At 37.4% G+C, this 15,869-nt stretch overlaps 1 protein-coding gene across 2 annotated transcripts; it reads right to left on the bottom strand.

Moving 5' to 3' along the window:
• Nucleotides 1-716: 716 nt before the first annotated feature.
• LOC143885136 (ras-related protein RABB1c-like) lies at nucleotides 717-14,244 on the bottom strand. 2 transcript variants are annotated; one of them, XM_077389146.1, is made up of 6 exons: nucleotides 14,083-14,244; nucleotides 11,456-11,595; nucleotides 2,470-2,552; nucleotides 2,127-2,331; nucleotides 1,957-2,025; nucleotides 717-1,030 (listed from the first exon to the last, which is right to left on the bottom strand). In XM_077389146.1, the coding sequence occupies exons 1-6, from the start codon at nucleotides 14,126-14,128 to the stop codon at nucleotides 938-940; spliced, it is 636 nt and encodes a 211-aa protein (XP_077245261.1). In that variant the 5' UTR covers nucleotides 14,129-14,244; the 3' UTR covers nucleotides 717-937. The 2 variants fall into 2 exon arrangements, with proteins under 2 accessions (XP_077245261.1, XP_077245262.1); XM_077389147.1 differs by lacking the exon at nucleotides 14,083-14,244 and adding an exon at nucleotides 13,955-14,064.
• Between the last annotated feature and the right edge of the window lie 1,625 nt (nucleotides 14,245-15,869).

The raw sequence follows: 15,869 nt of genomic DNA, 5'->3' as shown, positions 1-15,869 counted from the left end.
TGCATGAGGGGATGCCATAATTTAGAAAATCGGTCCCCTGCTCCCAAAACTTAAAATCCTTGGATGATCACCCATACAGTGAAACCCTTCAAATTAAACCTTAACCTCCATTCAGTCGTTCTCCTTGGGCTGGAAAGCCCGAGAAAATGATGTGGAAAAAACTACAAAAAAAAAAGAAAGAAAAAGAAAAAAGAAAGTAACTGACACTCCTTTTGTCCATATCTTCAACCTGTTGTAGAGAGAGTAGCCTGTTGCCAGAGGACATGGACCTGTTTTTTTCTATCCAGGATTTAGAAATCTTTGGATGGGAGAAAGATTTCAAAATCCTGTTTCCCCCCCCTGAAAATCTAAATGGTTGGATTATAAGATTTTAGCTATTCAAACATTACTTTTGGGAAATGATTTCAACTCTCCAATGTTTTGATAAACATGCGCTCCAATTTTTGTCGTGTGGCGTTTAAAGGGCTTTAAGAGCTTTTTGAGAACCGTAATATTCCTCTGACAGCCCTTTAAATGCAACATGACATACATGTGGAGCGCATGTTTATCAAAACATTGGAGCGCTGAAATCAATGTCCTTACCTTTAAGCTAAAACCTGGCTTTTATAATCCAACATTGCAAAATACATGTCCAAACGGCCTCCAAGAGGGGCCGCGGAATACTGAATAACATAGTTGTCTATTAAAAAAAGGCACTGTATCTGATCACATTAAGAGGCAGTCTAAGCAATGGACTGAATAGAACTTGAATTAGTGTCAGATATACAAGCAATCAAAGAAGAAACCAAAGAAGATTTTACAATATTTCATACTCCACAAATCAAAGTTTCTGGTTCTATAAAGTGAAAGAAACAACCAATTCAATTCACATGAAGAAAAGAAAAGAGAGCAGAGTAGAATCATTAGAGGGGGAATTTGGATTAGTAGAATCTAAATATCAACTGCAACACCCCCCTGCTTGAGAGACAACACCATCCCTCCCTCCTGACGGGCCGGGAATTCCTCCATATCCAACTTTGATCCCATAAGACTGAAACAAGAAAAAGCATAACAAGAAATGTCAGCGAAGCCATGAGAGAGAACTAAATGCATCTTGAAATCTAATGAGAAAAAATCCAAATACCAAGAGTAATTTTAACTTTTGAAGAAGACAAGGACCAAGCTCAAACAGAGGACGAGCAGCTTATCGTAAGAATTTTCTAGCATACAATTTAACCAAATTGTGAAAGAAATTGCTACATTCAGTAGTATTTTTGGCCAAATTGGAAAACCAGTGATTTTGTTGGAGAACCAATACAAGGTTTTATAGCTTTGACTTTGATAAATGACAAAGCAACAACAACCTTTTAAACAAAAATGCCCATTTCATTATCGTATGAAAGATATTACATCCCTGCAAAGGTCTTTAGTGCTACTCTTGCAAGTACATGCAAATGTCAGCTTCCATGTGATCTGAAATTCTGAATAACATGCAGAGTTTGAAAATACACAGACATGTCATACAATTAAGAACAATTCTAGCGATTGTAAATTTTTTAAGTTTGAGAGACTACTTCATAAGAGGGCAAGCCTTTGCGCAACGTTAAGGTTGCTCCATTGTGACCTCGTGGTCACGGGTTCGAGTCACGGAAACAGCCTCTCTGCAAAGCAGGGGTAAGGCTGCGTATATACCCCGCAATGGCAGGAGCCTTTTACACTGGGCCGCCCTTTGAGAGACTAGTTCATAATTCCAAGAAAAATAGAATCACAATTGTTCTGTTTCTCCAAATTTTCCTTAGGCTCCGTTTCTTTCGACGTAAAAATGGATGTCAAATTTGTTTTTATGTTCATTTCTACATCATAAAACAAATTTTACGTCCATTTTTTTACGTCGAAAAAAACGGAGCCTTAATGAAATTGAAACACCATAAACCCATGTAGAAAAGCAAAGGAGAAAGAAAGGGAAAGGAAGCTAACCTCGTTAGATACATCAAAGACCCCTTCCTGGATCTTCTTGTAGATTGTGGCTGCCGTGCTTATGAATGCCTGGAATTTTTTTTTACGAAAATGAAATTAGCCGAACTGAATAATAAGGCTTCGTATATTAATTAAACATTTTGCAACATAGAAGTTGTCACGTTTATCACCTCCTCAACATTCTGAGCGGTTTTTGCAGACGCTTCCATGAATATGAGTCCATGCTCCTTAGCAAATTGCTCGCCCTCCTCTGTGCTAACAGCTCTTCTGTGGGCAAGATCACACTTGTTACCAATAAGCATGATTGTCATGTTAGCATTTGCATGCTGCCTTGCATCTTCTAGCCAGCTCGCAAGGTGGTTAAAAGTTTCTCTCCTGAAAATAAACAATAATTGAGTAAAACCACAGAATTGACCACCTCAGAATCATAAACCAAAACACCCCAAAGCTTGGTTTTTGAATATGGGGAACATGAGGAGTTCCTTGTCATTCCATTTCAAACCATATTAGTACCTGGTTATATCATAGACAAGTAGAGCACCTGCAGCCCCTCGGTAGTAGGATCTTGTAATAGATCGGAAGGACTCTTGGCCCGCCTAATAAAAGAATAGAGACCTCAGCATCATATTCATCTAATACCAGTCAAACAAAAATAAAATAGCTTGAAAGTTATCGGTTGCAGTAAGAAATTATAAAAGTAACGATTCAAACTATTTGAACATCTATCTACACAAGCACAAGCATGGAATGTCCAAGATTCCACTATTATTAGCCCACCAGGAAAAATTGATTCTGAGAGGTGAGAAGGGCAGCAAAGTTATGAATATCATACTTATCCAAAACTAAAAATATGATGACATCCCCTCAAAGTACTTAGAGCTCACTTGGAACTTCTGTTACTGACTATATGTCAGCTCATTCTACAATTTGATACCTCTAGGGCTCATCCAGGATTTGACTAATGCCCCATATAGTCTGCAAATGTTTTCTCAAGATCTCGACACAAAATTATTTCAGAATCCAACTGATGTGACCATTGATCAACATTTAATAGACGCAATAGAAAGAACGCACACAACAGAAAGAATGCACCCCCCATAACTACATATGTAAAAGCCTCGTCAAGGGGAACTCCATACTATTCTACAGAGCCAATTCGATACTAGTCTTCCTTTCAGTGTTCTATGACCAAAATTGTTACAATATTGATCCTAGTGCTACCATCCGCTTTCTGCAAACAAACTAGGTGACAATGCTACATTACAAACAATATGATACGTATCATCCATATCGGCAAATATCAGCCCCTAAATATTGTATTGGCCGTTATGGCCTCATACAGTGTTTAAAAATGCGGATGCGGGTCAAAATGCAGCCAAGAAAAATCCCTTGTCGACTCAGCGCGGACGCGACCAAGAACGTGGTTGACGCGGTCATAACTAGAGAGAGTCAAAGGATTTTTTATTGACTCTACAGGGCAAAACGCGAAACACGGCCAAGGAAAAAGGGAGTTGACTTGGGGGGCGGGGTGGGGGCAGGATGACGCAGGGGAGTTTTAAAACTATGGCCACATCATACCAATATCTTGTTCCATGGACGTCCTATAACTTTCTTTAGTAATATAAACAAAACTAAACCAGGAGTCAGTACTCTACAGTCTACATACAACATTCTATGCTATTATTGAGGCTTTTGCAATTGGCGACCCTATCAGTTTATTTTATTTTTAAATTGTGATGCGCTGAAGGACAATAATGGGAATCATAAGTTGAGTAGTCAACATGCCAGGTTGGTAGCTTATCTATAGGAATTTGCTTTTATCATTCAACATAAGGTAGGGTGGCTGATGTTTTGAGCAAAAGAGTTATGTTCTTGGGCTCTGTCTCCCAAAGTTTCATACTTAGAGGATGTAGGTTTTTCGACAATATGGGTGTAATGACAAGTTGAGGAAGTCACAGATAACTTGTGCAGGATGGGTATCCTCAAAGGAACTAGACTTCACATCCCAACTAGTTCTATGCATGAGAGTATTATGTTCAATCTTTATGGAAGGGGTCTAACTGGGCATTTTGGCACAGATAAGATGATTGCTTTGGTAGAGGATAAGTATTATTGGCCGAAGACGGACAAAGACATCATTAGACTTGTGGAGAGATCTCATGTATGCTAGGTAGCAAAGACTAAAGCCAAAATATAAGATTTTACACTTCACTGGCTCCCATAAGGTCCATGGGAAGACGTTAGTATCTGTCGAAGAAGAAGAGAAGACAAGAGAAGAGAGTGAGGAGAAAGAGTGAGTTAGGGTCTGCTCCCCCTCACTTATGTATTTATATAAAAGAGAAGAGTACAAAGACTAAAGTGCCCTTAGGCACATATACATCTTCTAACAGTATCATTTTCATTTAAGTCATTCACAGATTCTCAAGGTATGGAGTCCATCTTTGTTATTGTTAATCAATTTTTCTAAGAAACCTTATTTCATTGCATGTAAGAAGAGTAGAAGACAACGGATGGCTTCGGATGAAGCCAACCTCTATTTATCTGCTTTAAGGAGATGGTGAAGTTACATGGGGTACTCAGGACCCTCGTGTCAAATTATGACACGAATTTTTTTCAGAGATTTTAGAGAACTTTCTGTAGTAGAATGGGCACGCAATTGTAATATACCAGTGCATTTCACACCAAGACGGGCTGTAGCCTTGGTAATCTTCGTGGAAGCATCATTGACAGCAAAATGAGATAGTAAGATCTAACACTACATCATGTAGAGTTCGTATATAACTAATTGTTGCGTAGCATATCTACGTGGAAGAGTCCTTTTGAACTAGTCTATGGGAAGAATCCAAACAACCTTCTTTATCTTGTATTGTTGCCAATTATGGGGAAGATTAATGATGTTACAGAAGAGATGTTACAGAAGAGATTGCAACGTGCATCGAAGAGATTCTGAGCAGGTGCGTAAGAAGCAAGAGCAAATCAACTCCGAGTACAAGAACCGGGCCAATAAGCATGAGACATCAAGAGTTTTAGCAAGGAATGGTTTTCAATGGGCAAATACAACAAGCTAAATAATAAAATGATCATACCATTCGCCATGTTGAAGAAGATTGTATTACCATTCAACAACGGAAGCGCCGATAAACTGGCTAAAGAAGGGGTGGATAAAGTGGGAGTTCAGATTGTAGAAGCCGGTGTTATTTCCGATTATAATCCGCTGTAAGGGGTAATATTTTCAATACAGGTGCTAATCTGCTGATTGTTGCTTGGTTCTGAGAAGTTTTAGGGGCCACAATTTTGTCTTTGGCTTGCACAGTTGGACCAAACCTAACTTTTGAAAAGGAATAGCTCCTGTGGATTTTATTGTGGTGATTTCTGTCTGCAAACTTTTCGCAGGGGAGTGCATGTATTGTGTAAATTACATTGGTGGGACAAATTGTCCCCAAGGATGCAATTCTGGTTTCACTTGTTTAATAAAATTTCAGTTACTTTTTTTTAAAAAAAATTATGAGCATTATGCTGTTGACTTTCTAGATGACATGGAGACATTAACATCTTCAACGATTTAGACTTACACAAGTACCATAGTAGGGATTACGTGGAGCAACTGAACGTGAGTTTGATTTCTTCTCCAAGGGGGGGAGAATGATACATGTGTGAGCCATGGCCACCAAGGATTGATGCAGGCGTAGGTGTCATGGCACGCCAATGGGTCCACGTGACCCTTAGAGCTCCTTTTATTTGGTTTTATTTAGTGTTTTCTTTTATTTAAAATTTTATGGTAGGTTGGATATAAAAGGGCATAAGTTCCTTTTACAATAGGGGTTTAAGAGAAAGGAAATTTAGACACTTAAATACTTGATTATGTATGAGAGGTAAAGCCGGGCGAAGCTCATGGGGGTGGGCGTGGGAGTGGGGGCGGGGGGTTGAGTTTATTTTTATCAGAAGATAATAGTTTCCCTAGGATAGTTTCCCTTCTTGCCTACCAACTTCCAAGACATGGGCTTGGGGGTGGAGCTTCTTGCCATGATGATGTGAATGACTACATTTCTCTCCTATTATAATTGGTTGCCAGATTGTCGGAAAACAAGCTGACATTAGCAGTTAGGAAGCAGCTTTTGGATAAATCATCTACGCGACATTGTGATATAAAAAGCGATGAAGGATTGGACAAGTCACCCTGTGAAGCATTTCCTTCAAAGAAATGATAAATCCAGTCGTTGGAAGTCACCCGGGCTATACTTTTACGTTGTAAGTCCGAACAAATACTATAAAACTCGGAAAATAAAACCCGAGTTTCTTCTAGAACTCCGTATGCATTTCTTCCACCGTGTAGGATTGGCTCATATAGTTCCTTATTTGTCGGGACATCTACATCATAAGGTTGTCCACATATAAACAAATCACAAAGGTAACGGAAATCTCACAAAGATGGGATTATCTCCCCCCTAGGGCAATGGAAGGTGTCAGTCTCCTAACACCACATATCGCATAAGGCTCACATTAACTAAGAATTAACCTCCTACCCACCTTGAGAACTAATGACCATTTTGGATATTCCTAACGTTTCGAGATCTTTGTCGAACAATTGTAAAATGATTCGATGACCCCATGATCAAGTGAAACACATCTCGTGAAGTTGAAACAGTATTCCAAGTAGGGCACTTTCCATAGAAAATGAGTTCCCTAAAGTATCAAATGCCTTTGTGCCACAATTGCGATTGTCAACGACGAACGCTAAACTCAATCATTATGCAACGAGTGATAATAGAGTCGATGGTCTAAATCAACAAGTTTATTTGTTTTGATCGCAACTCTAAATTTTTGTCTGTTTGGATGATGAACGGCGAACAAAGCTATCTTCCGTGGCAATACAACTTGTGTTTTCATCTTCAGAATCAATGTTTATTGCTTACCAACACACTTTCCCTTACAAATTTAAGGGAGGTAACAAGGAAGATCTTTCCAAAGGCATTGAAAAATTATTTTCTAGATGTGTACCTTTTTACATAAGATTAGCTTGAATTGAAACCCTGTCGATTGACTTGCATTTCATGATTTTGGCTAGATTTCCATCTCTAGAAATTACCAACTGGCTGTCTTGACTCAATTACAAACAAATTCTGTTGTCAATTATCGCTTCTTTCTTGATAGATTGGTAAGAATATACGAATAAGAATGAATTTACATTACATGCTCTAATTTACTAGCATGATGAGAATGATATATTGGTGTCGTCAATTTAATATATCCAAACTACCGTTCAAATTTCCATGAACTCTTAAAAATAAAGAGAGGGAGAGTTGGGAGCAGGGAAGGATTTGTGCCTTACTTTTACTAGTCTATTGACACATTTCAACTTTCTTAAGGCTCTTTACCATAGAAAGGCATTGTATTGATTTTGTTTTCTTTGTCTCTTTATTTTTTGTAAGATGCTTGTAACTTTTGAAATCAAAGGCGGGTTTTGAAGATGAATACACTGGAGTGGTATTACCAAGGTTGCCAGAGCGGGAATCGAAAGCAGGATGGTCGGAAGTGGGAATCGTGAAGTCGCCGGAAAGTCACCAGAGAGTCGTCGGGGAATCGCTGGGGAGTTGGGTATCGCCAAGGAATCTCCGAGGAATCGCTGGGAAATCGTGTTTCACATAATATTAAACCGCGGTTCCCAAAAGTAGAAATCGGGTTTCCAGGGAATCATAAACCGCAATTCCCAAAAGTGGGAATCGGGATTCCCACGAATCTGAACCGGGATTCCCAGTTTTTTGGGATTCGAGAAGATTTCCGTTTCGGATTTGAGAACACGGGAATCGAGGTTCCCCACTCCCAGGGAAGAATCCTGCTTCCTTGGGTATTACCACAAAAGACAACCTTGTTCAGGAGATTCTCTTCGTTGGCCATCGTTCAAGTAGACAAAATTTTCGAGTTGTGTTTAGTCGAAACAGATCAACTTGCTGATTTAGACCATTGACTCCAGTATCACTCATTGCATAATGATCGAGTTTATAGCATGGTTCCTGACAATCACAATTTTGGCGCAAACGGATTTCATAACATAGGAAAACTCATTTTCTATGGGAAACGCTCTACTTGGAATAACCGCTTCAACTTAAGGAAATGCACATCACATGATCCTAGGTTCATCGCATGGACAAGAGTCATTTTACAATTTATTCTACAGAGATCTCGAGATGCTCGAAATATTCAAAGTGATCGTTAGTTCTCAAGGTGGGTACAAGTTTGAACCTCAGTTAATGTGAGTCTTATGCGAGATGTGGTGCTGGAAGACCAACACCTTCCATTGCTCTTGAGGGGACATGGCCTCATTTTTATGGGATCTCCTTGACCTTTGTAGTTTACCTATTTATGGACAACCTTATGGTGAATATGTTCCGAATGAACTATATGAGCCAATCTTCCATGGTGGGAGAAATGCATACAAAGTTTCAGAAGAAACTTGGGTTTTATTTCCGAGTTTGATAGCAATTGTTTGGACTCACAACATAAAAGTAAAGCCCATGTGACTTACGATGACTGGATAGATCATTTCATTGAAGGTATTCTTCACAGAGTGAATTGTCAAATCCTTTATCGCTTTTTATATCAAGATGTCGTGTAGATGATTTACTCAAAAGGAGCTTCCTAACTACTTGTCTCCCTGGTTAAGTTGGTTTGTGCTCACACAAGCTGGCAACTACATTCGCCCAAAGACATTTGTTATACCAGCACGAATAAGTTTCAAATGTATCTGGGCGAACAATATCTATAATAGTCTCAGGCAAATTACTCACTGTAATAATAATACCAAAGATGTCATTGTACACTTTCAAGTTCACTTCCTAACTACACGGGTAGGTAGTTATTTTTCGATGACTTATATCAGAGTCGTAATATTGTAATACCCGACGACCAATTAATATGTACTACTGAACAGTTCATGAGTGCACAAGCAATTAAGTTGGTTAAGATCCTCAAAGCAGCAGACTTTTATTCAAAGACACTAGAGAAGTTTGTTTTCAACCTTATTGCTCTCGTCGTGCCTCAGAAGTTGTAATCTTAATAGACAACACCTGTGGATATAGAGAAAAGAAAGAACTCAATATTTCCGAAGGCGAGCTGGAATTTCTTTTCTCCATCAGAGGGTCTTCTTCCTTTAAGAGATTCTTATCTTGGCTTTGAGTCATATTATTAATATTGATATGGCTATACAATTGGTTATTATCAACATGTTCATGTCCCTCGACCCGAGGAACATTCGGATCGTCATATTCCCAAACTCACCAAGGTAGCTAGCATGTGGAGTAATTTATTGCGTAGTGGGGCAAATAGGAAATTTATCATCCCTAAGGACTCACCTAGAGGAAGGTATGCTTAGGGTACGCATGTTGGCGACCTCAGCTTGGAAAGTCTTCTTCAATGAGAAAATTGACAGGATTATTCCTCTAGAACAAGAGACTTTTGAGAAGATCTCAATTTCAAAAGTAAAACAAAGAAGATATTAAACACCCTCCCAAGAATCAATTGCTTGTCTAGAAGAACACTTCTTCCAAATAGTGTTCGCCTTCCGAAGACTAATTCAAAAAAAATCTCACAGAACTTCTTCGAAGGTTTCTAGTGTTGCCCCAATCGGAAACCAAAATGGTCTTTTCAATAAGTTTCAAATGATTCTTCAGCTGACGACATAAAGCATAAGAGGAGACTGGTTGAGTATACTGAAGAAAATTCTCCAGATTTTGTATTAGATAGAAATGATTATATTAATGGAGATCCAGACATCATTGCATGACCAACTTCTTCCATTAGACATCTCGGACCGCCTAATGTTGGTGAGCGTCGCTTTTCTTTTATATTAGTTGTGAAGGAGTTTTTTATTTCCTCACCAATTTTATTCCCTTTTTTTTTGCAGTAGATATGGCTTTGATAGTTCCATTACCGGTGCCTGAAAACTCCGCTCTAGCTTCACCAGAGTTAACGACATTTACCAATTAATGGATCCTTTCTTTTATGCTCTTTTCTTGCTCAACATGTGTGAGATCAAATCTCATATTATCTTCATTTTATTAATCATAAGGTGAAGGTAGAATTCCAAATACCTCCAAGCTGCCTTCAATAACATTTAATGTATTTGAGTTGGATGACTCATCTTTACCCTTAGAGCCAGGTATCATCCATTATTTATCATATAATTGACGCACTTTGTAAATAAATTTTATTCATTAAACAATTGCATTTCCACTTCTCTCTTTTTTACGCTAAAGGAAAGAAAACAACTATAGACGAAGGAGTAGATATCCCTTTGTCTTCAACAGATATTGAGCCGTTGCATCTGTTGAAGATGTTTTGATCAATAAATAAACGTAGGTGATTTAAGCTTCCTTGTTTCTTGCTTCTTGGTCTCCAAATATAGATTTATCATTTTCCTTTTCAAATATTGTGGATTCAGGAATGGATGTGGATGGCGATGACTTGTTGCCAAAAGGTTTGGAAGGAAAACATTACCACCACTTCAAAAGACTTCATTAAATTTACTCCTTCGAAATTACCGTGTGATGCCAAGTTGACTCGAGAGACAAAAGTGCCTAAGCCATCATCTTCTATGAGAGCTGCAATTATGCCAGAGCTGCAGTAATGCCAGATCTGACTAATTCATCTTCATAGGAAAATAAATTAATCTACCCAAAATTGGAGCCAGGCAAGTCTTGAATTTCTACACATCCAAGTCTCAACCATGAGCATACAACCCATGTAGGCCAAGGTACTTTCATGGCCAATCTACCTTAAAATACAACTAGTCAACCAGCTTCATTGCTGCATTGATCTATATATTAACCCAACAAGACATAAATAAATTCATAAACATGCATCATAAATTCCACATGCACATGCACCCTCTATGATAAGCGAGGATCTCAAGTTCCAAGGACTTCACCAATTACAGTCCTAGCAAACTATTGGATTATTCAAACGAAATGCTCTATCAGAATTTGTATCTGAGGCACAAGGCTCCTCAGTCTAATATCAACAAACAATAAAATTTACCATAGAAAACAGTCTAACCAAGAGATGCTAACAGATAAAGGAGATAAGGACATTGAAATTAAAAGGATCTGGATGTGCATCCCAATTGCATTTTTTTGTACTTCAAGTTTACACGCAAACTGCACCTAAAATGAATGTGGGTTGCACACATGGTTTTAAATTTCAGTTTCAGTACCAATTTCGGCCTTCCGAAATTTTGGAATTTTAATATATTTTTGAAAAAAAAAATCAATATTTCGAAATTTTGGACTAAATTCCTAAAATTTCCAAAAAAACCCCGAAATTTCGGTTTCAGTCTCAATCGAAATTTCGGACTGAAATTTCCGATTTTGGCCGAAATTTAAAACCATGGTTGCACACCAAGCGTACCTTACACAAAATAAAAAAAAAATACATTCAGCATTTTTTTTTGCAATCTTCATATAGACCTAGAGAGAACCAAAACACGGAGGACAGGTGAACAAACCGTGTCCCATATTTGAAGCTTTATAGGTTTGTTGTCAATCGTAATCATTCTGGCCCCAAATTCAACTCCAATGGTTAAGTCATGAACAGGCTGGAATCGCTTGTCAGTAAACTGCAGAAGAAGACATGATTTTCCCACTCCTACATAATAGAGAATGAAATAAGTAGTGTCCAGCTGGTTAAACTAGAATAAAGTCTTCTTCTATACAAAGATTCATCACAGAGAAACTTGAATTACGATAAAGGGGAAAATATTATGTTAAACTCTGTCAGTGTGAGAAAGACAATGTGTCAAGTGTAACAACCCCATAAACAATGATGTTGATACATCTGTCAAGGCATATGATGAATTGAAAGATAAATTGTAACGTATTAGTTCATATAAGTGTAAAAATATGAGAAAATATTTAGATAAACAGTAATGCATGTCAGAAAGCACACGATTAGAATAAACTAAGCCTTTGCCCAACAAAGTGTGTGCATGACTGTCTGGGACCCATTTCTAAACAATCAAGTAAGAAATTTGCCCAACATTGGTGTGAAGCTGAAAAACTACACCAACTACATAGATATTTGTAAGCAAAATGCGAATCAGACATCATCCATGTTCTTTAAATGGATGATGACCAAAAAGACAAAAAATAAACATAGAAGCTATTAAACACCCAAGAAAGCAAAATGATTGTCATAGAAAAGAAATGACAAATTAACTAGTCACAATAAATAACATAAGTTTGAGATGGCAAAACCAAAAAAAGCACCAAATAACCCAACAAATCTCATCCGACCACAAAGAGAATTTGCAACAGCCTTTAAAGATTAAAAAGATAAATAAAAAATAGCCATTAAAGTCCCAACGGAAAAAACACAATGATTTTCATCAACAAAGATTTGCATGCCGTGCATAAAAAAACATGCATAGATCCCAGGATTGCCATAGAATTCAGCATATAAGTATATCAAAAATAAATTCCAAAATAGCAAAATACACACACACACACACACAAAAGCCAGAAACCCCAGGACTGCCACAGAATTCACCATGTAAGTATATCAAAAATAAATTTCAAAACAACAAAATACACAAAAATACAGAAAAAATTCCAAGGCGTTGCTAATATAACATGCTTAGATTCCAAGATTATCATAAATCAATACATTTTTTCCACAAATTTTCCAAAAAGAAAAGGAGACATTCCGATGCATAAAGAAAATATTCAAATTTTGGATAAACATACATGATCCATTCCAAATAAATCCATAAAACCTCCACGTGCTTGCTAAAAACATGCTCAGATCTAGAGTTACCATACGTTTAACACATACTGGACAGGAAATCTTAATAGAAAATAACAGAACACCATCCAAAGTGAGAAAAACTCTGTATTATAAACCACAGATAAATAAATAAATAAATAAAAAGTTGACACAGCTCGTATAGACACCATGATTCCAATAGTATCAGAAAATTCAGCATTCATAAATAATCAATTTCAAAATATTTTTTTTAATGGTAATCAATTTCAAAATATTACAACCCAAGAAACCTACAAGAGCCTCCAGAGCAACAACAACAACAACTAATAAAACAAAAAATTAGACTGACTAGAAGATTACCATAAATTCAACAGATATTACACAGAAATTCTTTCTAACTTAAAACCAAGAAAAGTCATCCACAGTTTTGCATCATGAACATGGCCAAGACCTATCTTTGGTCGCCAAAAAATTGAAACATGTATAAAAGCACGGTATTAAAATAATAAATGTCAGACCAGTAAAGACCTTCAACTCCCTTTTTGTGTAGCTAAGCTGGGGTGCAAAAATCATGTCACTTATTTTCTGCAAAAATCTTCTAAAAATAAAATTCTACTTCGGCATTACCAATCATCAAGTACCATCAAAGTAATTATATTCAATTATTTGAGCACTCTAAATACACTCAAATCAAATAATAAAAATTAGGAATTCCACAGTTAATTCGTCATCTTCAACTGAGACAACAAAGCACCAACCCTATCCCTAGAAACAATATAAAAAAGACAGGGGAGCAAAGGATCCCATATAATCCAAATTCTTCTAAATATCCCTAGAAACAATATCTGAAAGAGAAACACGAAATCAAAACCCATAAATTCAACTACAGAGAAACACGAAAAAAAAAATACATTGATTCTTAGAGCACCATAAATTAAACACATAAGAAATCAAAACCCAGAAAATGTTTTGCATTAAAAATATGTACATACACCATAGTACCACAAAACCCAACATGTGCGCGTTTAAACATAAATCAAATTAAAAATACAGACTATATTAAAACTCTCCAAGACCTTGAATATAAGAAGAGTTTTGACTCCGAGATTGTCATGAAGTCTACATATCCCACAGATTTTCTTTCCCAAAAAACTAAAGGTACCAAAAAAAAAAGCAGGATTAAATCCAAAATCACAATCTTCAACATAAATTATCCCCAAATTGAAAACCAAGAAAAACCCACCACAATTTTGCACAACAAACATGCCTGGGTTTATAAACGTATGTCCAATTAAAACATAAGGAGAGATAGGATGAAAAAAAAAAAATCAATCAAAGGGTCCAATAGGGGGAGAGTAAGGATGAGATCACCTGTATCTCCAATGATAATATACTTGAAGAGATAAGCATACGACATCCTTTCTTCAAATCCAGAGAGAGAGAGAGAGAGAGAGAGAGAGAGAGATTATTCTATCTGAGATTGAATTGGGAAAAGGGTGATGAGAGAGAGAGAGAGGGGTGGGTTTATATTTGAGATTTTATATGGTGTAAGCCATTATAGTACCTTATTTTTCAAGAAAGTATTGTACGGACCACACTATAGGATGATCCAAACCGTCCATGTGATGGGCCATAACGTAAATAGGTTGTGCCAAAAAAAAAATCATTTCCATAGGATGATCCTAGCCCTCCGATCTAAGAGGTTCTCATAATATGCAGCTCCTCTATAGATCGAAGGGTTAGGATCATCCTATGGAAATGATTTCTTGGGCACAACCTATTTATGTTTTGACCCATCACATGGACGGTTTGGATCATCCCATAGTGTGGTCCGTATAGTACTTCTTTAAAAATAAGGGACTATAAGGGCTTATACGGTATAAAATCTCGTTTTGCAGAGAGGCGGACGCGTTTGATTAATTAAGCTTTTGTCCTTGCTGTCATTATGACTCCGACTGAAGAAAACTAAGAAGAAAACCAGCCGTGTCGACCTGGCTAAAACTGAACCAGAAGCTGAATAATTTGAGGTTTAATTGGGGCCAGATTGGGTCGGGTTAGCCCAATCCGAGGACCCAAAACCTTAACCTAACCTGACTAAAGCCTAGCCTCAAGTAGAGGAGGGTCAACAATAACACAACCCGCCTTTAAATCTCTCAACCCTGCAACCGGTTGGGTTGGGTATTGATTTGGGTTGACCGAAGGCAGAAATAGAAAGAAAAAAAAGAAAAGAAAACCCATAGTAAGATTTTGAAATTACAAGAAAATTAGCGGGATGGGCGTAGGGTCGGGTCGAGTTGTGTTCCGACTATAAAGCTCGATTTTCAAGATGATTTTGGACCATTAGATGGAAGATTCTGAAAAATGGGAAACTAAGAAGTCATAGCCCTTTGAGAAATCTTTTTAAGAACTAGCAATTTAAAGATTGCTTCACACAACATGGGCTGTCTCTAACTACTTTGCACTATGTGTATGGTGTGACTATTTAAGAATGAATCAACTTGATTAATGAGCCAGTCAGCGAGCGTGCTGATGCAAATAATAGGCAATGATACAAATATTAGGCCTAAATAAGTGGCATATTTACCGATTAGTATTTTATTAGGGATATTTTAGTCATTTGGTACCTGGGGGAAGAAGAAGAGAAGAAATTAGAAGGGAGAATATCAATTCATTCAATTAATCATCAAAGTTAAAAATTTGCTTTCCCGTGGAACCCCAACACTTGGGACCAAAGTTGGAAGAAGACTGAAGATCAAAGAAGATGTGCTCAAGCACAACCTGTATGTGTGATCTAGTAGAGGGGCTAGGATCATATGTAATCTGATTTCTGAAGCAATCCACACAGCCTTGGTCCCATGCGTAATGGATACTCCTTGTGTAAGATGAATAATCACAAACTCAACCGTTTATCACTTTTTTATGGAACCCTAAACAAGACTTGATGTATCAATGGCGCATTGAATCAACAGATCCGATTTTGTCCATGTAGCAGATGTGAGGACCAAAAATTGATTGTTACAAAGGATTTTTCATACACATTTGCACGAATCTTTATTAAATGCAGTGGGACCTGCATGGTTGGATGATCCAAGCCATTCATATGTTGGGTACTTAAATATATTGTGCTCAATAAATCACTGCCATAGAATGATCCTAAC

The sequence above is a fragment of the Tasmannia lanceolata genome, unplaced genomic scaffold, assembly GCF_043159265.1.
Source record: "Tasmannia lanceolata isolate RefF3 unplaced genomic scaffold, GAP_Taslan_0.1 ptg000008l, whole genome shotgun sequence".
NCBI lineage: Eukaryota > Viridiplantae > Streptophyta > Magnoliopsida > Canellales > Winteraceae > Tasmannia > Tasmannia lanceolata.
Note: the sequence above shows the minus strand (reverse complement) of the source record. Positions and strands in the feature narration are given on the sequence as shown.